General features: G+C 46.0%; 1 protein-coding gene across 17 annotated transcripts in view; it reads right to left on the bottom strand.

The window, feature by feature from the left end:
- MYCBP2 (MYC binding protein 2) overlaps positions 1–22,287 on the bottom strand; it is a 1,769,078-nt gene that overhangs the window by 1,194,319 nt on the left and 552,472 nt on the right. For all 17 annotated transcript variants that reach the window (XM_069205243.1, XM_069205245.1, XM_069205247.1 and 14 more), the window contains one exon: positions 2,723–2,819. In XM_069205243.1, coding sequence (XP_069061344.1) covers positions 2,723–2,819 — 97 coding nt within the window. The remainder of the gene's footprint in view (positions 1–2,722; positions 2,820–22,287) is intronic.

The following is a 22,287-nucleotide window of genomic DNA, read 5'->3' as shown; positions in this document are numbered from 1 at the left end:
CTTGGTACCACTGGTACCTTTTACAAGGGACATAGCTGTGTGCCATCCCCAGTTTCCGGAGTGTTGTGGAAGGAATGAGGTGATCCTTGTGGTGAAATATCTAGAGGGCCACCTTGAGGATGTTGTGCAGAAGGAGCTTGTGGTGGTAGTGGAGAGATTGGTGGAGGAGATATAGGCAGAGGTGGCTGAACCTCTTCCAAGTCCTTGTCCATTCTCCTCTGTTTAATTAGAAGTATAGGTGTTTATAAGGCCTACTCAAAAGTAAGCTGTCGCTTTGAAGGAGTGGAAACAACGGTTTTAATCAAAACACTCCCCATTTGTGGCTAAATGTGAAGCTGCAACTGTCTGAATTGGTGCTGTTGCTTCATCTTTGAAGAATTGGCTCTGGTGGTGTTTTCGATTCAGAATAATTTGTTTTCTAGTCTTTTAGGTGCCAAAGCGATTTTAATTTTCAGTGCCAAAGTTGCCAGACCAGTCTTTTCAGTGCCGAAACAGTCGGGGCTGAGTGAGATGTGCAACGTTTCGGTGCCAAAGTTGGTGGCGTTTGGCTCGGAATGGAAGCGATTATCTTTGGCTTAGGTTTCGCGGCTGAGCCGGAGGGCTGGATATCACAAAAAGTTTTTCGATGCCTGCCATGGCCAGAGGGCAGTGGGCGCTTCATCGCGTTTGCTTCTAAACTTATATGTTTTTTTTGGTCGGATAAGGGGGTTGACCTGGTTGACAGTTTTTTGACATGGAGGAATTTCCTGCATGTCAGTCATTTCGGATTCCGAATCTAAGTCTCGCATGGAAAACACCTCCTCTTCTGCAGTGAAAACCCCCCGAAATTCCTGTTCCGTGTTCAACATGAAGTCTTGGATAGCGAAAATGTCGGGAGTCTCCTCAACTTCTTGCCTATGCATTTCTCAGCAAAGGGCTCTTCTATCTCGCAGTCTTTTTCAATCGGAGCGACTGGCAAGCCTCGCAGTCTTCTCTATGTTCCAGTGACAAGCAGAGGTTACAGATCTGATGTTGATCGGTCCGAGGGAACTTGGAGTGACAGTTCAGACTGAAACGGAAAGGCTTCCGTTCCATCAGGCTTTCATTCTCCAAAGTGTAGACTGGGGAAAATGGCTTCCCAAAGGGTCTTGATTGAAAGAATACGGATTAACAGAGATTTGTTCGATCCCGGAACGCAAAGGGATAGAAAAAAAATACGATCGAAAACAATACAGATGGGTTTGGAGAGGTTTTCTCGAACAAAAAGTACCTAATACAGCTCCGAGAGAACACGACCGGACCCAAAAGCGGAAGAAAACAACCTGAAAATGGAGTCCAGTACCATTTGCATTGCCAGCAAGAGTCATCGTCACTCTGCCTTGTGACTCAAAAAACGTTTCAAACAAAAATAACTTGCAACCTTCCAGACACCACACACATGCCATCAAACAGTTATTTTCACTGTGAAGCACCGAAGAGAAGAGTTACTTACCGTGAACCATAACCAAAAAAAATGAAGATCTACCACAAATAAAAAAGTTGACCTCGGAGCAGCATCCCTAGCCTGATAGTGAACGAAAACAATGTGAGTGGAGCCAACATACTGCTTCATTGTGGACAAAGGGTGGAGACACAACATGTCTTGTGGCTCAAAGTAAGGGGACTAGGTAGTCTTTGAAAAAAAATAGCATATCACATGGATTACCATACCACATGAAGGGCAACTTGAGCATGATTGTAATGCCTGACAAAATGAAATGTTAAGACAATATTTGTGGACAAACACTACATTACTAGAAAGTGACAAACTGAGATGGGGTGCAAATGGTTTATTTGCTAAATATGAAAAGCTGTGGTATTTTACTACGACAAATGGTTGGTTGGGGGTCAGAATATACTTTTTTGACTAAAAATTACCATTCATACTTGGGAGACAATAGTGCTTTCAGAAAATAAGTTGCTATTTTAGGGGGAAGACGTGGTCAGGCACAATTAATATAAAAATACAGGTACATGAATGATATTTCATAACTGTTTTAGTACAAACATTGTTGATGTGAATGCAGCATTTCCTTGGTTATTGAGCAGATTTTAATGGATATGTTTGTTTCATAATTAATATCAGGGCATTTTACGATCCTGATGAGTATTCTATGTGCCCTAATTAGGTGCTATCCAAGCATTTAAAACTGTCTAGCCCATCTCTTTGGAACATTGTGACCCATCTTTTGCATGTCACAGTTGCTCCCTTTGGTTAACTCAGGTGCAGTATTATGTTTCAGTTATTCGAAAGTTTAATAGCCGCTATTGAGAAAAAACTCTTACTGTAACACAAAAATGAAAATAATTTGAAACTTTTATGAAAGACATAACAGTTCGTTCGCTCCTATGAGCATAAAGGAAACACTGGAGAAAAGTGGCTGACATATGCTGTACATGGGCTCTATATCGCAAAGGCTAATGACCGCATCCTAATATAGGATTCTTACTGAGGGGCTGGGGAGAGGACAGAGGCGATGGAGGAAGGAAAATATCTCAAAAGGAAGGTCCCTTTGGGTGCCTGAGATCAGGAATAATTCAGAAAATGGGATCAGCTGTTAAGCCTAAATATTTTCTCATAAATATGTTGTATATGCAAATATATCTTTTATGACAGTCTGGTTTAAATTGCTCTTGGCTCACAAGATCAGTCACTGAGTGACTAGCATTCTAAATGAGATAAGGCAATGTAATTACTACCCACCACTGATACTGTTCTTGCAAAGGAGCGCTTTAATATATGCACTGGTTCACTTGTTTGCTGCTTTCCTTTTGAAGAACTGCCATCACTTGTTGGTAGCCTGAAACAAAATGAGAAAGTATTATTGACAAAAGAGGGTTGCGATTTAGGACAGGTTACATCCAGTAACATTCCTTCTCATGCAAATGTATCATCTTATGAAATGGAAGGTGTAGAGTGTTAATTCATAAATGTTTGCACAGCAGCACCAAAAGAGGTGCCAGGCAGCTCTAGCAATCCCCTACCATGGCAATGATCCCAATAACCTTAGAAATTACACTACTTGATACTTGAAGAAAACTGTGCCCCCTTAATGTGGTTCTATTTTCCTCTCACTACAGAATCCAAATATTGTTGGAAGTGACCTTTCAAAAAATAGGTTTTCATGTTCACCATGTATTGGAACTTCACAACAGAGGGAGAATGTTATGGTGATAATGAATCAGTGCAAAAAAGTCATTATCCGTTGAAAAAATAAGTTACCAAACGTATGTTACTTGTCTTATGGATACTTTCTCACAAGAATGCATTATCCTAAGGAGAACTTTCAAATCAGTGTTAAGAACAACAGAGGCAAAAGTGGGAAAGAGACCACTGATCTATGTTGCAGTGCAGCCTGACTAAATCTCAACCCAAATGCTTTGCAAAAATGTAAATGGAAGCAGTGTGACAAATGTACAGGAGCACAATATTCATCTGTAGAGTCAAAGCGGTCACAAGCCACCTGGGCAAATTGGCACCAATCCATTCAGGAATTTTCATACAAGTGATTTTCAACCTTGAAACAGTCCATTTTGTGACTGCCTTCTCTCTGCAAGTGTCAACCATTCTGTTTTTTTCCTCAGAGAACCTCTCACTTTGCTATATATGTGTGTATTGATCAAATAATCAAGAAATGTACAAATGATTTCATCAAATGCATATTCTTAAACTGTTTGGTTCTTCAATTGTTTGCTAATATGATGATCAAGGTTTTGCGAATACACTCATGTTATTAAGTCATTTCTGCTGAAGCATATCATTATCCATTATAATCAAGCAAAAGGTTAGTGATCACAAGTAATGTTTTGTTTTCTCTTATAGGACATGTTTAGTAATTTGAAATTGCTGAACTGGCTTTTCAATACTTTATATTGATTGTTTATCCTAACAAGGCCTGCAATTAAATATAACTGTTAATGTACAGAGCTAGAGCGGAGATATTCGTGCCAGCACTATCAAGAGAGGACAGGCATGACTTCAGCGTCCACTTTATCTGAAGGTTGCTGCAAGACGAGTGGCCTTCACTGGTTGGCCAAGTGCTGTACTTTTCCCTTGATTCACACAGCTACACTTTGACAGAAATAGCAGGACTACTATTTAGACAGAATAGCCCTGTTCTTAATCAGGTAAGCAAGTGCTTCTAAACTGAAGATAGCTGTGTTGTTTACCAATCTGATAGAGAGCACAATGTCTAGAAGCAGAGAACAAGGGTGTTACAGCTGCAGATGCAATAAAACATTTAGAATGTATCTTGGTGTTCATGAATTCATATTTTTCACTGCTTTAATGTTTATATTCTGTGTTGTAGCGATTCATATGAAATCACTAAATTTGGATTTTGAAATAACATTTTAAAATACATTTTCTGTTTTCTAGTGCTCCCTGGGTGTGAGACCCATTTGTGAAAAAGAGTTTGGGTTTTCACAAAAGTGTACTTGTCTTGTGAGACTGCTCGTGACCAGAAATACATTTTACACAGACATCGCTGAGTAGGTTGTGTATTGGGTACAGTTTAACTGATTTTCGGGTTGGCACACCAACATCATCTTTAGAGCCAGGGGGCATTAGATTGAATCCTGTTGCTCTAGAAGGCTCTAGAAAACTTATCACAAAGAAAGCTTATGGCATAATCATGGAACTGCTCGTTACCAGAACACATCTTACACAAACATTGCTCAGTAGGTTGTGTGTTGGCTACAATTCTGCTGATTTTCTGGTTCGGGTTGGCATGCTGTCATCATCCTTAAAGCTAGGGGGCCAGAAGATTGAATCCTGTTGCATCTAGAAGGTTCTAGAAAACCTTTCACGAAGAAAGCTTATAGCATTTTAAAAACATCTTTATACAGAATACCTTTGTTTTGGGGTCTTAGCAACAACATCACCAACTCCATCTAGGACAATGGGAGAAACAAAAGTGGCAGATGAATTTTTCCAGTCAGATGAAATTCCGATGTGGGAAGGTAAGAAAGCTTTCCTCAGAGCATGACCTTACTTTTCAAAAGCGAAAGGCACAGAAGTCCCACACCTTACAACTTATTAGACTAAGTCAACCACAAGTGATAAAAGTATCTTGGTGGTTAGCAAATTAGAAAGGATATGGAATATAAAGGCTTGAAGTGAATCAATAAACACATGCATTCAACAAAATATCTACTTGTTCATGGGTCAGGTTGCTTCTTAAATCTATTTGTCCTGTAAAAAGATCCACTTGTCCCCTTGGTGCTATGTGGTGCAATTACAAACTAGGGCAGCAATCTCATTATGTAAGAGCTCTATTAATAGCCTCTCTGATTATGCCAGACCTAATATTATAGTAGGGCTTGATTACTAGCAACTTCAAGCCCTTCTATAGCAATTTCCTTACTTGGCCGTCTTTCCACAGATCTACATACTGGGGCTGGAGGAAGCAGTAAGCAACAGTTCTAGGCCTGAAATGTCTGAGTCTGTGCAAACGTACTAACTTACATGTTTTAAGGATTTTCACCAGCTCTTCTCTAATCCTTTCCCATACTGAGAAAGGTTGGAAATTGACTCCTGACAAGGGCAGAATCAGACATTCTTCCAGGGTTGGGAAAAAAAATGGATGGAGGAAAAAGGACTTCTAAACACACAATACATTTTCGCATGAACAAATCTACACATGCATATTTGCTTGTGCTAAAATACAGTTCACAAATATTTTCTAGGAGTACGAATTCCTGATCTACTTCTCTAAATTCTTGTGAATTCATGAAAGCCACTAATGCAAAGTCATACACCATGGGTGCACTTTTGAGACTTTAAGAACTGGGCTCTAACTCAGTGTAGGAAACTGGCCTGGTGTGTGGTGGTTACCTGAGGATCTTACACCTTATATCTAGTCCAGGTATCCCCTATTAGTGTTGTGTAGGCAGTGTCTAGAAGCCAGGCTCTCTAAAGGTAGCTATGGATGAGCAGCCAAGGCTTATCTATGAGACGTGCAAAGCTTATGCAACATCACTGTAGTCACACAGCACTTAGACACATGAAGGAAAACACTCAGAGTTACAAAAATAAAGGTACTTTATTTTAGTGACAATACCAAAAAGGACTAAAGAGGAAACCCTCCAATAGGAGGTAAGTAAACACACTAAATATGTACACTAGTTAGCAGCAATAGGCATAGAAAGTGAGGAAAAAAAGTGAAAATGACAATAACCAACACTGACCCCTAGGGGGAGCCCAAACCATATGCTAAAAAAATGAAATGCTAACACAGGACCTCCACCTAGGTAAGTGGAATGTGTAGGGAGGGAGCTGGGGTACTAAGAAACCCCAAAGGTAAGTACCACAGTGTCCCCTAGCAACCAGGAGGAAATTATTAGACTTTCCCCAAACCACTGAAAAGGAAGAAAATGAAAAACCTAGACAAGACTGCAAGAAAGCAGTAGTGGACTCCTGAAAAGGAAGACCTGTCGAAGAAAGGGACCAAGTCCAGGAGTCAAGGAAGAGTCCAGGGGGAGCAGGAGCTACTACCCACCCAGCTGTGGTTGCAGGAATTGGTCGACGGTAGGACGAAGACTGTCAGGAATGCAGCCCTAGAGCAGGTGAGGAGTTCCTGGAGGATGCAGTGGACGTCTCACGCTGAATGGGCGATTACAGTCAGTCAGCAAAGGCATAAGTTGCAGTGAAGCAGAAGTGGAATGGCCGGGGACCAGCAAGGTCCAGGAGAACTCAACACAAGGACGGAGTCCAAAGGGTACACTCAGAAACGCAGAGAGTCCACAGACGAAGAGGCAGCCCCCATAGGAGACCCACTGGGAGAGGAACCAGGAGTAAGAGGAGCCCACGCAGCACACCTGGAGAAGGGTCCCACACCGCAGGAGAACCATGCTGAGGGCTGTGCATCACAGGAAGGAGTGATGGTGGCTGGGGCTACACAGAGCCTGAAGATCCCTTGGAGGAGATGCAAACAAGCCTTGGTAGCTGCAAGAGACACAGTGCACGGGGTACTGTCCTGTGTGGGAAGGCAAGGGCTTACCTCCATCAAAGTTGGACGGCTGGCAGAAAGTACCAAGGGAACTACTCCAGACCACCATCCCTGATGCAGGATGCAAGGAGCTCAGGATAAGAGGAGATCCACGCAGCTGGTTGTCGTTGCAGTTGGTGCCTGTGCATGCAGGGGAGTGATTCCAAGGGAGATTCCTTCTTCCTTCTCATGCAGACTGAAGACTTGCTGCCTTCAGAGGATGCACAGCTGGGGAAATGTAGCAGAAGCTGGAAGGAGCTGTGGAAACAATGTTGCAAGCTAAGCCTTTGTTGTGGATGCAGACTTTCGGTTCCTGGAGGGTCCAGTTGCAGTTCCTGTGGCTAGAAGTCGAAGAAGAGGTTGCAGAGGAGCTCAGCTGGAATCTTGCAAGCCGAATCTGACGAACCATCCAAGAGAGAGACCCTAAATAGCCCTGAAAGAGGGATTGGTCACCTCGCTAGGTGAGAACCTATCAGGAGGGGGCTCTGACGTCACCTGCCTGACCTGGCCACCCAGATGCTCCCAGAGGTCCCTGCCAACCTTGGATTCAAGATGGCAAAACCCAGGGACCCTCTGGAGGAGCCCTGGGCAACACCCATGGGTTAGTGAAGGACAGGGGAGTGTTAACTCCCCTTTCCATTGTCCAGTTTCACGGCAAAGCAGGGACTGGGGGTCCCTGAACCGGTGCAGACTGGTTTAAGTACAGAGGGCAACAAATGTGCCCTTCAAAGCATACCGGTGGTTTGGGAGGCTATCTCTCGCAAGCCATGTAACACCTATTTCCATAGGGAGAGGGTGTTAAACCCCTCCTCTCAAAAAAGAAATCTTTTGTTCTGCCTTCCTGGGCTTGAGCTGTTCAAGCAGCAGGAGGGTAGAAACCTGTCTCAGGGGCCTCAGCAGCTTGGGTTGCCTGGAAAACTCCAGAAGGCTGGTAGGAGCAATACTGAGGGTCCTCTAAGGAGCCCCCAGAGTACATGGAATCATACTTCCAATACTGGCAACAGTATTGGGGACTGATTCGGACATGTTTGATAACAAACATGCCTAGCTTATGTTCCCATTATGTAGCTGAACGTAAGTAGTGAATTATGTCCAGTACAAGTATGAAATGGCATCCCAGCACTCACGAAGTCCAGGAAAATGGAACTGAAGTTCGTGGGGGCACCTCTGCGAGTGCATGGGTGCCCTCACACACAGGTACTTGCACGTGCCCTCTGGGCTAGGAGGGCGTGCCATAGGGGTGACTTACAGTGACCTGGTGCAGTCACTTGTAGTAAAAAGGGTGCCTGCACCTTTCATGCAGGCTGCAATGGCAGGCCTGCAGATACACTTTGCATGGTCTCCCCATGGGTGGCATAATAAATGGTGCAGCCCATGGGGATCCCCTGTTACCCCAAGTATCTGGGTACCATATACTACGGATTTATATGGAGGCACAAGTATGCCAAAGGCGGGGAGTAAGTAACTAAGTTACCAAGTTAGAAGGGAGAGAGTATAATCACTGGGGTTCTGGTTAGCAGGATCCCAGTGAACAGAGTCAAACAGACTGTCAACAGGCAGAAAATGGGGGGTAACCATGCCAAGAAAGAGGGTACTTTCCTACACTCGGTCTCACGTTAACCAAGACATTTTTTTAAATTAAAATTCTAATTCTCAAGCTATCATCTATTGGCTGGCTTTATTGTGAGTGATAGCCGCCTGCTCTTCCACAAGTTTCATACTGGCACATAAGTAGTTTTGTTTAGGGCTAGGAACTACTGTGGCAATGCGCGCTTTTTGAGACCAAATGTTTTTTTTTTTTTTTTGTTGCTGTTTGCCAATGTTTGTTACAATGGAGAGGGGCCTGGCAGCTACCACAAAAATAAAGTGTTACAAAAACCATGTCGAAACAAGACATGCATTGACAAAACCAAAAGACTGGCCACCAATGTCAGATCGGTTGGTTTTTCAAGTGTTTGTTTTCTTATGTCCCATAATCTTGTTGAAAATGGTTACACTGATTTTCCATTATAAAATTTTTGAAAATACAAGCATGCGTCAACAAATTTACTAAAGGTTGCTTCACAGAAATAGTACCTACAATTTCATAGGAATTTAGCAAAACATTTTTTTCTTACTTGCGTTTTATTTCTGAACATTTTATTTTGAAAGCAAATTATCAATCTTGCTTATAAGCTTCTGCAAACATTCGCATCTAATCAGAAAGCATTCTGGGAGCATTACACTTAGGCTCGTATGTTAAACTTTTGAAACATGTGTGTAAGGAAATGCCTCCTTGGCATGGTTGCCCCCTGACTTTTTGCCTTTGCTGATGCTATGTTTACAATTGAAAGTGTGCTGAGGCCTGCTAACCAGGCCCCAGCACCAGTGTTCTTTCCCTAACCTGTACTTTTGTATCCACAATTGGCAGACCCTGGCATCCAGATAAGTCCCTTGTAACTGGTACTTCTAGTACCAAGGGCCCTGATGCCAAGGAAGGTCTCTAAGGGCTGCAGCATGTCTTATGCCACGCTGGAGACCTCTCACTCAGCACAGACACACTGCTTGCCAGCTTGTGTGTGCTAGTGAGGACAAAACGAGTAAGTCGACATGGCACTCCCCTCAGGGTGCCATGCCAGCCTCTCACTGCCTATGTAGTATAGGTAAGACACCCCTCTAGCAGGCCTTACAGCCCTAAGGCAGGGTGCACTATACCATAGGTGAGGGTACCAGTGCATGAGCATGGTACCCCTACAGTGTCTAAACAAAACCTTAGACATTGTAAGTGCATGGTAGCCATAAGAGTATATGGTCTGGGAGTCTGTCAAACACGAACTCCACAGCACCATAATGGCTACACTGAAAACTGGGAAGTTTGGTATCAAACTTCTCAGCACAATAAATGCACACTGATGCCAGTGTACATTTTATTGTAAAATACACCACAGAGGGCACCTTAGAGGTGCCCCCTGAAACCTAACCGACTGTCTGTGTAGGCTGACTAGTTCCAGCAGCCTGCCACACCAGAGACATGTTGCTGGCCCCATGGGGAGAGTGCCTTTGTCACTCTGAGGCCAGTAACAAAGCCTGCACTGGGTGGAGATGCTAACACCTCCCCCAGGCAGGAGCTGTGACACCTGGCGGTGAGCCTCAAAGGCTCACCCCTTTGTCACAGCCCAGCAGGGCACTCCAGCTTAGTGGAGTTGCCCGCCCCCTCCGGCCACGGCCCCCACTTTTGGCGGCAAGGCTGGAGGGAACAAAGAAAGCAACAAGGAGGAGTCACTGGCCAGTCAGGACAGCCCCTAAGGTGTCCTGAGCTGAAGTGACTCTAACTTTTAGAAATCCTCCATCTTGCAGATGGAGGATTCCCCCAATAGGGTTAGGATTGTGACCCCCTCCCCTTGGGAGGAGGCACAAAGAGGGTGTACCCACCCTCAGGGCTAGTAGCCATTGGCTACTAACCCCCCAGACCTAAACACGCCCTTACATTTAGTATTTAAGGGCTACCCTGAACCCTAGAAAATTAGATTCCTGCAACTACAAGAAGAAGGACTGCCTAGCTGAAAACCCCTGCAGAGGAAGACCAGAAGACGACAACTGCCTTGGCTCCAGAAACTCACCGGCCTGTCTCCTGCCTTCCAAAGATCCTGCTCCAGCGACGCCTTCCAAAGGGACCAGCGACCTCGACATCCTCTGAGGACTGCCCCTGCTTCGAAAAGACAAGAAACTCCCGAGGACAGCGGACCTGCTCCAAGAAAAGCTGCAACTTTGTTTCCAGCAGCTTTAAAGAACCCTGCAAGCTCCCCGCAAGAAGCGTGAGACTTGCAACACTGCACCCGGCGACCCCGACTCGGCTGGTGGCGATCCAACACCTCAGGAGGGACCCCAGGACTACTCTAAGACTGTGAGTACAAAAACCTGTCCCCCCTGAGCCCCCACAGCGCCGCCTGCAGAGGGAATCCCGAGGCTTCCCCTGACCGCGACTCTTTGAATCCTAAGTCCCGACACCTGGGAGAGACCCTGCACCCGCAGCCCCCAGGACCTGAAGGACCGGACTTTCACTGGAGAAGTGACCCCCAGGAGTCCCTCTCCCTTGCCCAAGTGGAGGTTTCCCCGAGGAACCCCCCCCTTGCCTGCCTGCAGGGCTGAAGAGATCCCTAGATCTCCCATTGACTTCCATTACAAACCCGACGCTTGTTTCTACACTGCACCCGGCCGCCCCCGCGCTGCTGAGGGTGAAATTTCTGTGTGGGCTTGTGTCCCCCCCGGTGCCCTACAAAACCCCCCTGGTCTGCCCTCCGAAGACGCGGGTACTTACCTGCAAGCAGACCGGAACCGGGGCACCCCCTTCTCTCCATTCTAGCCTATGCGTTTTGGGCACCACTTTGAACTCTGCACCTGACCGGCCCTGAGCTGCTGGTGTGGTGACTTTGGGGTTGCTCTGAACCCCCAACGGTGGGCTACCTTGGACCAAGAACTAAGCCCTGTAAGTGTCTTACTTACCTGGTTAACCTAACAAATACTTACCTCCCCTAGGAACTGTGGAAATTGCACTAAGTGTCCACTTTTAAAACAGCTATTTGTGAATAACTTGAAAAGTATACATGCAATTTTGATGATTTGAAGTTCCTAAAGTACTTACCTGCAATACCTTTCGAATGAGATATTACATGTAGAATTTGAACCTGTGGTTCTTAAAATAAACTAAGAAAAGATATTTTTCTATATAAAAACCTATTGGCTGGATTTGTCTCTGAGTGTGTGTACCTCATTTATTGTCTATGTGTATGTACAACAAATGCTTAACACTACTCCTTGGATAAGCCTACTGCTCGACCACACTACCACAAAATAGAGCATTAGTATTATCTATTTTTACCACTATTTTACCTCTAAGGGGAACCCTTGGACTCTGTGCATGCTATTCCTTACTTTGAAATAGCACATACAGAGCCAACTTCCTACATTGGTGGATCAGCGGTGGGGTACAAGACTTTGCATTTGCTGGACTACTCAGCCAATACCTGATCACACGACAAATTCCAAAATTGTCATTAGAAATTCGTTTTTGCAATTTGAAATTTTTTCTAAATTCTTAAAAGTCCTGCTAGGGCCTTGTGTGTTAAGTCCCTGTTTAGCATTGTCTTTTAGAGTTTAAAAGTTTGTTAAAAGTTTGAAATTAGATTCTAGAAACAGTTTTAGATTCTAAAAAAAGTATTCCAACTCTTAGCAGAATAATGTCTGATACAGAGATGCAGGTGGTGGAACTCGACACCACACCTTACCTCCATCTTAAGATGAGGGAGCTAAGGTCTCTCTGTAATATAAAGAAAATAACCATTGGCTCCAGACCTACCAAAATTCAGCTCCAGGAGCTGTTGGCAGAGTTTGAAAAAGCCAACCCCTCTGATGATGACATCACAGAGGAAGAAATTAGTGACTTGGAGGCCAATGTCCCTCCTCCAGTCCTAAATAGGGAGAACAGGACCCCTCAAGTCCTGTCTCCAACTGTGTTAGTCAGAAATAGTGAGTCCCTCACAGGAGGGTCCCACATTTCTGAAATCACTGAGGATGCTCTCAGTGAAGATGACCTCCTGTTAGCCAGGATGGCCAAAAGATTGGCTTTAGAGAGACAGCTCCTAGCCATAGAAAGGGAAAGACAAGAGATGGGCCTAGGACCCATCAATGGTGGCAGCAATATAAATAGGGTCAGAGATTCTCCTGACATGTTAAAAATCCCCAAAGGGATTGTGACAAAATATGAAGATGGTGATGACATCACCAAATGGTTCACAGCTTTTGAGAGGGCTTGTGTAACCAGAAAAGTGAACAGGTCTCACTGGGGTGCTCTCCTTTGGGAAATGTTCACTGGAAAGTGTAGGGATAGACTCCTCACACTCTCTGGAAAAGATGCAGAATCTTATGACCTCATGAAGGGTACCCTGATTGAGGGCTTTGGATTCTCCACTGAGGAGTACAGGATTAGGTTCAGGGGGGCTCAAAAATCCTCGAGCTAGACCTGGGTTGACTTTGTTGACTACTCAGTGAAAACACTAGATGGTTGGATTCAAGGCAGTGGTGTAAGTAATTATGATGGGCTGTACAATTTATTTGTGAAAGAACACCTATTGAGTAATTGTTTCAATGATAAACTGCATCAGCATCTGGTAGACCTAGGACCAATTTCTCCCCAAGAATTGGGAAAGAAGGCGGACCATTGGGTCAAGACAAGGGTGTCCAAGACTTCAACAGGGGGTGACCAAAAGAAAGGGGTCACAAAGACTCCCCAGGGGAAGGGTGATGAGACAACCAAAACTAAAAATAGTAAAGAGTCTTCTACAGGCCCCCAAAAACCTGCACAGGAGGGTGGGCCCAGAGCCTCTTCACAAAACAATGGGTACAAGGGTAAAAACTTTGATCCCAAAAAGGCCTGGTGTCATAGCTGTAAACAGCATGGACACCAAACTGGAGACAAGGCCTGTCCCAAGAAAGGTTCCACTCCAAACTCCCATCCAGGTAACACTGGTATGGCTAGTCTCCAAGTGGGATCAACAGTGTGCCCAGAGCAAATCAGGGTCCACACTGAAGCTACTCTAGTTTCTGAGGGTGGGGTGGATTTAGCCACACTAGCTGTCTGGCCGCCTAACATGCAAAAATACAGACAGCAACTCTTAATTAATGGGACTAGAATAGAGGGCCTGAGGGATACAGGTGCCAGTGTCACCATGGTGACAGAGAAACTGGTTTCCCCTGGCCAATACCTGACTGGAAAAACTTACACAGTCACCAACGCTGACAATCAGAAAAAAGTACATCCCATGGCAATGGTTACTTTAGAATGGGGAGGGGTCAATGGCCTGAAACAGGTGGTGGTCTCCTCAAATATCCCAGTGGACTGTCTGCTTGGAAATGACCTGGAGTCCTCAGCATGGGCTGAGGTAGAACTAAAAACCCATGCAGCAATGCTGGGTATCCCTGAACTGGTGTGTGTGAAAACCAGAGCACAATGCAAGGCACAGGGTGAACAAGTAGAGCTGGAGTCTGGAAGAATGGCCCAGCCTACCAAGAGGAAAGGAAAGTCAGTTGGGAAACCAACTGCAACACAGCAAAAGAAAGGGAACCTCTCTTCTCAGGAAGAAGTTCTGCCCTCTGAGGGAACTGAGCCTTTGGAGCTTGAACCTTATCAGGTTGAGCTCTTAGGCCCAGGGGGACCCTCAAGGGAGGAGCTGTGTAAGGGACAAGAAACCTGTCCCTCTCTTGAAGGCCTTAGGCAGCAAGCTGCTGAAGAGTCCAAAGGCAAGAAAAATGGAACACATAGGGTCTATTGGGAAGATGGACTCCTGTACACTGAGGCCAGAGACCCCAAACCTGGTGCCACTAGGAGAGTGGTAGTGCCTCAGCTGTTCAGGAAGTTCATCCTAACATTGGCCCATGACATTCCCCTTGCTGGACATTTGGGACAAACCAAGACGTGGGAGAGGTTAGTCAACCACTTCTACTGGCCCAATATGTCCAACATGGTTAAGGAGTTTTGCCTCTCCTGCCCCACCTGTCAAGCCAGTGGTAAGACAGGTGGACATCTAAAGGCCCCCCTCATTCCACTTCCAGTGGTGGGGGTTCCCTTTGAAAGAGTGGGTGTGGACATAGTTGGTCCACTAGAACCTCCCACAGCCTCAGGAAATATGTATATCCTGGTAGTAGTGGATCATGCTACCAGGTATCCTGAAGCTATTCCCCTTAGGTCGACTACTGCCCCTGCAGTAGCCAAGGCCCTCATTGGTATCTTTACCAGAGTGGGTTTCCCTAAGGAGGTGGTGTCTGACAGAGGTACCAACTTCATGTCAGCATACCTAAAGCACATGTGGAATGAGTGTGGAGTGACTTATAAATTCACTACACCATACCATCCACAAACTAATGGCTTGGTTGAGAGATTCAACAAGACATTAAAAGGCATGATCATGGGGCTCCCAGAAAAACTCAAAAGGAGATGGGATGTCCTCTTGCCATGTCTGCTTTTCGCTTACAGAGAGGTGCCACAGAAGGGAGTAGGATTCTCACCCTTTGAACTTCTGTTTGGTCATCCTGTAAGGGGACCACTTGCTCTTGTTAAAGAAGGCTGGGAGAGACCTCTCCATGAGCCTAAACAGGACATAGTGGACTATGTACTTGGCCTTCGCTCTAGAATGGCAGAGTACATGGAAAAGGCAACCAAAAACCTTGAGGCCAGCCAACAGCTCCAGAAGTTTTGGTATGACCAAAAGGCTGCACTGGTTGAGTTCCAACCAGGGCAGAAAGTCTGGGTTCTGGAGCCTGTGGCTCCCAGGGCACTCCAGGACAAATGGAGTGGCCCTTACCCAGTGCTAGAAAGGAAGAGTCAGGTCACCTACCTGGTGGACCTGGGCACAAGCAGGAGCCCCAAGAGGGTGATCCATGTAAACCGCCTTAAACTCTTCCATGACAGGGCTGATGTGAATCTGTTGATGGTAACAGATGAGGATCAGGAGGCAGAGAGTGAACCTCTCCCTGATCTTCTGTCATCAGACCCAAAAGATGGCACAGTAGATGGAGTGATCTACTCAGACACCCTCTCTGGCCAACAGCAAGCTGATTGTAGGAGAGTCCTACAACAGTTTCCTGAACTCTTCTCCTTAACCCCTGGTCAGACACACCTGTGTACCCATGATGTGGACACAGGAGACAGCATGCCTGTCAAAAACAAAATCTTTAGACAGTCTGACCATGTTAAGGAAAGCATCAAGGTGGAAGTCCACAAGATGCTGGAATTGGGAGTAATTGAGCGCTCTGACAGCCCCTGGGCTAGCCCAGTGGTCTTAGTCCCCAAACCTCACACCAAAGATGGAAAGAAAGAGATGAGGTTTTGTGTGGACTACAGAGAGCTCAATTCTGTCACCAAGACAGATGCTCATCCAATTCCAAGAGCTGATGAGCTCATAGATAAATTAGGTGCTGCCAAATTCTTAAGTACCTTTGACTTGACAGCAGGGTACTGGCAAATAAAAATGGCACCTGGAGCAAAAGAGAAAACAGCATTCTCCACACCTGATGGGCATTATCAGTTTACTGTTATGCCCTTTGGTTTAAAGAATGCCCCTGCCACCTTCCAAAGGTTGGTGAATCAAGTCCTTGCTGGCTTGGAGTCCTTTAGCACAGCTTATCTTGATGATATTGCTGTCTTTAGCTCCACCTGGCAGGATCACCTGGTCCACCTGAAGAAGGTTTTGAAGGCTCTGCAATCTGCAGGCCTCTCTATCAAGGCATCCAAATGCCAGATAGGGCAGGGAACTGTGGTTTACTTGGGCCACCTTGTAGGTGGAGGCCAAGTTCAGCCACTCCAACCCAAGATCCAGACTATTCTGGACTGGGTAGCTCCAAAAACCCAGACTCAAGTCAGGGCATTCCTTGGCTTGACTGGGTATTACAGGAGGTTTGTGAAGGGATATGGATCCATTGTGACAGCCCTCACTGAACTCACCTCCAAGAAAATGCCCAAGAAAGTGAACTGGACTGTGGAATGCCAACAGGCCTTTGACACCCTGAAACAAGCAATGTGCTCAGCACCAGTTCTAAAAGCTCCAGATTATTCTAAGCAGTTCATTGTGCAGACTGATGCCTCTGAACATGGGATAGGGGCAGTTTTGTCCCAAACAAATGATGATGGCCTTGACCAGCCTGTTGCTTTCATTAGCAGGAGGTTACTCCCCAGGGAGCAGCGTTGGAGTGCCATTGAGAGGGAGGCCTTTGCTGTGGTTTGGTCCCTGAAGAAGCTGAGACCATACCTCTTTGGGACTCACTTCCTAGTTCAAACTGACCACAGACCTCTCAAATGGCTGATGCAAATGAAAGGGGAAAATCCTAAACTGTTGAGGTGGTCCATCTCCCTACAGGGAATGGACTTTATAGTGGAACACAGACCTGGGACTGCCCATGCCAATGCAGATGGCCTTTCCAGGTTCTTCCACTTAGAAAATGAAGACTCTCTTGGGAAAGGTTAGTCTCATCCTCTTTCGTTTGGGGGGGGGGTTGTGTAAGGAAATGCCTCCTTGGCATGGTTGCCCCCTGACTTTTTGCCTTTGCTGATGCTATGTTTACAATTGAAAGTGTGCTGAGGCCTGCTAACCAGGCCCCAGCACCAGTGTTCTTTCCCTAACCTGTACTTTTGTATCCACAATTGGCAGACCCTGGCATCCAGATAAGTCCCTTGTAACTGGTACTTCTAGTACCAAGGGCCCTGATGCCAAGGAAGGTCTCTAAGGGCTGCAGCATGTCTTATGCCACCCTGGAGACCTCTCACTCAGCACAGACACACTGCTTGCCAGCTTGTGTGTGCTAGTGAGGACAAAACGAGTAAGTCGACATGGCACTCCCCTCAGGGTGCCATGCCAGCCTCTCACTGCCTATGTAGTATAGGTAAGACACCCCTCTAGCAGGCCTTACAGCCCTAAGGCAGGGTGCACTATACCATAGGTGAGGGTACCAGTGCATGAGCATGGTACCCCTACAGTGTCTAAACAAAACCTTAGACATTGTAAGTGCAGGGTAGCCATAAGAGTATATGGTCTGGGAGTCTGTCAAACACGAACTCCACAGCACCATAATGGCTACACTGAAAACTGGGAAGTTTGGTATCAAACTTCTCAGCACAATAAATGCACACTGATGCCAGTGTACATTTTATTGTAAAATACACCACAGAGGGCACCTTAGAGGTGCCCCCTGAAACCTAACCGACTGTCTGTGTAGGCTGACTAGTTCCAGCAGCCTGCCACACCAGAGACATGTTGCTGGCCCCATGGGGAGAGTGCCTTTGTCACTCTGAGGCCAGTAACAAAGCCTGCACTGGGTGGAGATGCTAACACCTCCCCCAGGCAGGAGCTGTGACACCTGGCGGTGAGCCTCAAAGGCTCACCCCTTTGTCACAGCCCAGCAGGGCACTCCAGCTTAGTGGAGTTGCCCGCCCCCTCCGGCCACGGCCCCCACTTTTGGCGGCAAGGCTGGAGGGAACAAAGAAAGCAACAAGGAGGAGTCACTGGCCAGTCAGGACAGCCCCTAAGGTGTCCTGAGCTGAAGTGACTCTAACTTTTAGAAATCCTCCATCTTGCAGATGGAGGATTCCCCCAATAGGGTTAGGATTGTGACCCCCTCCCCTTGGGAGGAGGCATAAAGAGGGTGTACCCACCCTCAGGGCTAGTAGCCATTGGCTACTAACCCCCCAGACCTAAACACGCCCTTAAATTTAGTATTTAAGGGCTACCCTGAACCCTAGAAAATTAGATTCCTGCAACTACAAGAAGAAGGACTGCCTAGCTGAAAACCCCTGCAGAGGAAGACCAGAAGACGACAACTGCCTTGGCTCCAGAAACTCACCGGCCTGTCTCCTGCCTTCCAAAGATCCTGCTCCAGCGACGCCTTCCAAAGGGACCAGCGACCTCGACATCCTCTGAGGACTGCCCCTGCTTCGAAAAGACAAGAAACTCCCGAGGACAGCGGACCTGCTCCAAGAAAAGCTGCAACTTTGTTTCCAGCAGCTTTAAAGAACCCTGCAATCTCCCCGCAAGAAGCGTGAGACTTGCAACACTGCACCCGGCGACCCCGACTCGGCTGGTGGCGATCCAACACCTCAGGAGGGACCCCAGGACTACTCTAAGACTGTGAGTACAAAAACCTGTCCCCCCTGAGCCCCCACAGCGCCGCCTGCAGAGGGAATCCCGAGGCTTCCCCTGACCGCGACTCTTTGAATCCTAAGTCCCGACACCTGGGAGAGACCCTGCACCCGCAGCCCCCAGGACCTGAAGGACCGGACTTTCACTGGAGAAGTGACCCCCAGGAGTCCCTCTCCCTTGCCCAAGTGGAGGTTTCCCCGAGGAACCCCCCCCTTGCCTGCCTGCAGCGCTGAAGAGATCCCTAGATCTCCCATTGACTTCCATTACAAACCCGACGCTTGTTTCTACACTGCACCCGGCCGCCCCCGCGCTGCTGAGGGTGAAATTTCTGTGTGGGCTTGTGTCCCCCCCGGTGCCCTACAAAACCCCCCTGGTCTGCCCTCCGAAGACGCGGGTACTTACCTGCAAGCAGACCGGAACCAGGGCACCCCCTTCTCTCCATTCTAGCCTATGCGTTTTGGGCACCACTTTGAACTCTGCACCTGACCGGCCCTGAGCTGCTGGTGTGGTGACTTTGGGGTTGCTCTGAACCCCCAACGGTGGGCTACCTTGGACCAAGAACTAAGCCCTGTAAGTGTCTTACTTACCTGGTTAACCTAACAAATACTTACCTCCCCTAGGAACTGTGAAAATTGCACTAAGTGTCCACTTTTAAAACAGCTATTTGTCAATAACTTGAAAAGTATACATGCAATTTTGATGATTTGAAGTTCCTAAAGTACTTACCTGCAATACCTTTCGAATGAGATATTACATGTAGAATTTGAACCTGTGGTTCTTAAAATAAACTAAGAAAATATATTTTTCTATATAAAAACCTATTGGCTGGATTTGTCTCTGAGTGTGTGTACCTCATTTATTGTCTATGTGTATGTACAACAAATGCTTAACACTACTCCTTGGATAAGCCTACTGCTCGACCACACTACCACAAAATAGAGCATTAGTATTATCTATTTTTACCACTATTTTACCTCTAAGGGGAACCCTTGGACTCTGTGCATGCTATTTCTTACTTTGAAATAGCACATACAGAGCCAACTTCCTACAATGTGCATACGCATTTATTTACTGAAACCACTCTAAGTAGTGCAGTGTGGCCTTACAACGTTTAGAGCACTACTCCCAATAATAAAGGCTTTGCATTAATGAACCATAAATACAGGTTCAAACAGCATTAACGTATGGATACAAATATTGCCAGAACTGCAGTTTCCCCTTCCCTGCAACCTGGCAGCCAAAGGCCATTTGAGCTGCAGCGGGTTAGGCCTACTTGTCCCAAGGAGAAACGAAACATGAAAACTTGTTGTCCTTGACCACAAGCAATATGTTCTGGGTGTTGGGCTATAGGAAGTCCACAGCCCTGTGAGGTATAGAAGGGGAAAAAACAATTGTTTCAGGAATTCCTCTGACAGACAATAGGAATTATAGAGCCACTATAAACAGTTTTTAAGACAGGACTAATGAAGACATCTTGATATTTTGGAGAAATGCAGGGTGGTGAACAGGTTGTAAGTTTCCTCCATCGACTGGGCCTTTTATCAGCTAGCCACCTAAAAGTAAACTCCCTGCAGGCAAAGCTAGGAGGCTGTTACAGACAACTGTCTCTCTCTCTCTCTCGTCAGGTGAAATGGAATGGGGATCATCTGTGCAGATGGAGACAACACTCTATGGCAGACCATAAAAACTGAGGATGTTGTTTCTCCATGGAACAATAAAAACAGGCATGTTGGAAGTCTATGCGCTCCAAGTAATACTGGAGTCAATACATTTTAGAAAGCCCTTTGGTGCAATGTCCCTTGGTTACCTAGTAAAATGTGTCTGCGAAAGGGAATAGGTTTAGGTCTCTGAGATCCAGAGTAGGCCCTATGCCCCCAGTCTTTTCGGGGCCAAAGCTTCCTATAGCAAAACCGTAGCCAGGCCAATCTCCTTCTTTATCTGCACTCAATTTGATATATCATCAGAGAAGCTATTGAATATAGTTTGCAGATGCTCTGGAAAATATTTTGTAATTTTTGGAGGCAAGAGAGTGGTAAATTTCAAGTGAGTGGAGTTTTAGGAGCAAATGCCTTTTCAAGTTCCTATCAAACACACAAAAGATTTCACATCAATGATGCAAGCACATTTGTGAGGTGTTTGGAGGTTCAAAGCAAGACCTTTGGAAATATTCCGTACCCAACGGTCAAGAGTAATGGAGGCCAGAAGAGTTTGAAAGGAGACAGCTAAACTTTCAAATGGTCGACTACTCACTGGTGAGGGTAGAAGATGATTTCACCCCCACCCCCCAAATTAAGTCATGGGGTTTATTGATGATCATCTATGGAATTGACAGACCGAGCAGCAGACGTATGCTTGAGGCAAAATCTGCATTTACAGAAAGGTGAATTGTGGACAGAAGATTTCTTTCCTTTTAAACCCTGCCTCACTTTCAAAGCTCTGACTAACTGTGAAGGCTTCTTAACAGCCTTCTGGTGGATGGAGGTAAAGGAAACGAGGAACTATGCTTTTGTTACTCCTGTGACCTTCATAAAGTGGTCACAATGATTTGCTGTCAAAACACAAACCCAGTCCTTGACCTTAATGTTCACAAGAAGGGATTAAGTCCCAAGACATGCAGATAGGTGGCAAAGAGACTAAGCATTTTATGTTTCTGGTTGTGGGGTCTACCGGGTCTGTGTTCATTACCAGCAGATGCACAGTAGGTAGCTTATATTTCTTAGGAAAAGGGGACATTCTAGTATATTGTGTCCCTTGGATCTTCAACAGTTTTTAGCTTCCTTTCACACAACTAAGCAAGAAAGAGAAGTTAGGTGCTTTGCTTTAGCCCAAGGCTACTTTGATGGCAAACAAGGAATCAGGAAGATTCCCGTTATTAAAGGAGGTCATCCCCTGTTTGCAGTCAGGGGTCCTTGGGGACATGGGACAACATCCTAAGGATACAATCTGAAAGGTCCACCTCTCTTAGGCAATCTCATCCCAATATCAGGACCTTTGTAATCTAGATCCTATGAGCTAGCTGGTCCACCATTGTGAGCTTCACTCAATGGAGCACCTCTGCATGTGGTACGATACACAGTGCTAATAGAGCAATTAGTGTCTCTCATATTGCTAACAAAAAACCTGCCAGGCAAATTTTAAGTTCTTGAACTTCTGTTTTAAATGTTCTGCAGGTTAAGAGAGTCAGTGGTTCAGAAGTGGCCTTCATATCTTTAAACTGACTGTCATCAGCCTTGGTTCCAAAGTTTTGCTCCCCATTGAAAAGCACGCACAGAAGTTTGGATGTCCCCTAAAAAAAGATATGAAAATACCAGGAAGGCATCTGCTGTTTAACATAACACCTACCACTGTCTCTAATGCGTGCAAGACAGGATATGCTTTGTCCCATACTAATAACTACATATTATTTAATTTGCTGGTAGGAGGCTTCATGTGAAAAGCAAAAAACGATTCTCACCCCTTGCCAGTCTCCCATAACCAACAAGAGCAGCCAGTTGAAGTGCATGCGTGGTCTGAGGTCCTACACCTAAATGATACAAATATTTTTGGCTCAAGAAATCTTTTGACTCATCATCTTGCAGGAGACAAGCAAAGGCATTTGGCGTTCACCAGCCATTGGA

This window comes from Pleurodeles waltl, chromosome 8, assembly GCF_031143425.1.
Source record: "Pleurodeles waltl isolate 20211129_DDA chromosome 8, aPleWal1.hap1.20221129, whole genome shotgun sequence".
In the NCBI taxonomy this organism is placed as follows: Eukaryota; Metazoa; Chordata; class Amphibia; order Caudata; family Salamandridae; genus Pleurodeles; species Pleurodeles waltl.
The sequence above is the reverse complement of the archived record's forward strand: the minus strand, read 5'-3'. Positions and strand labels throughout refer to the sequence as shown.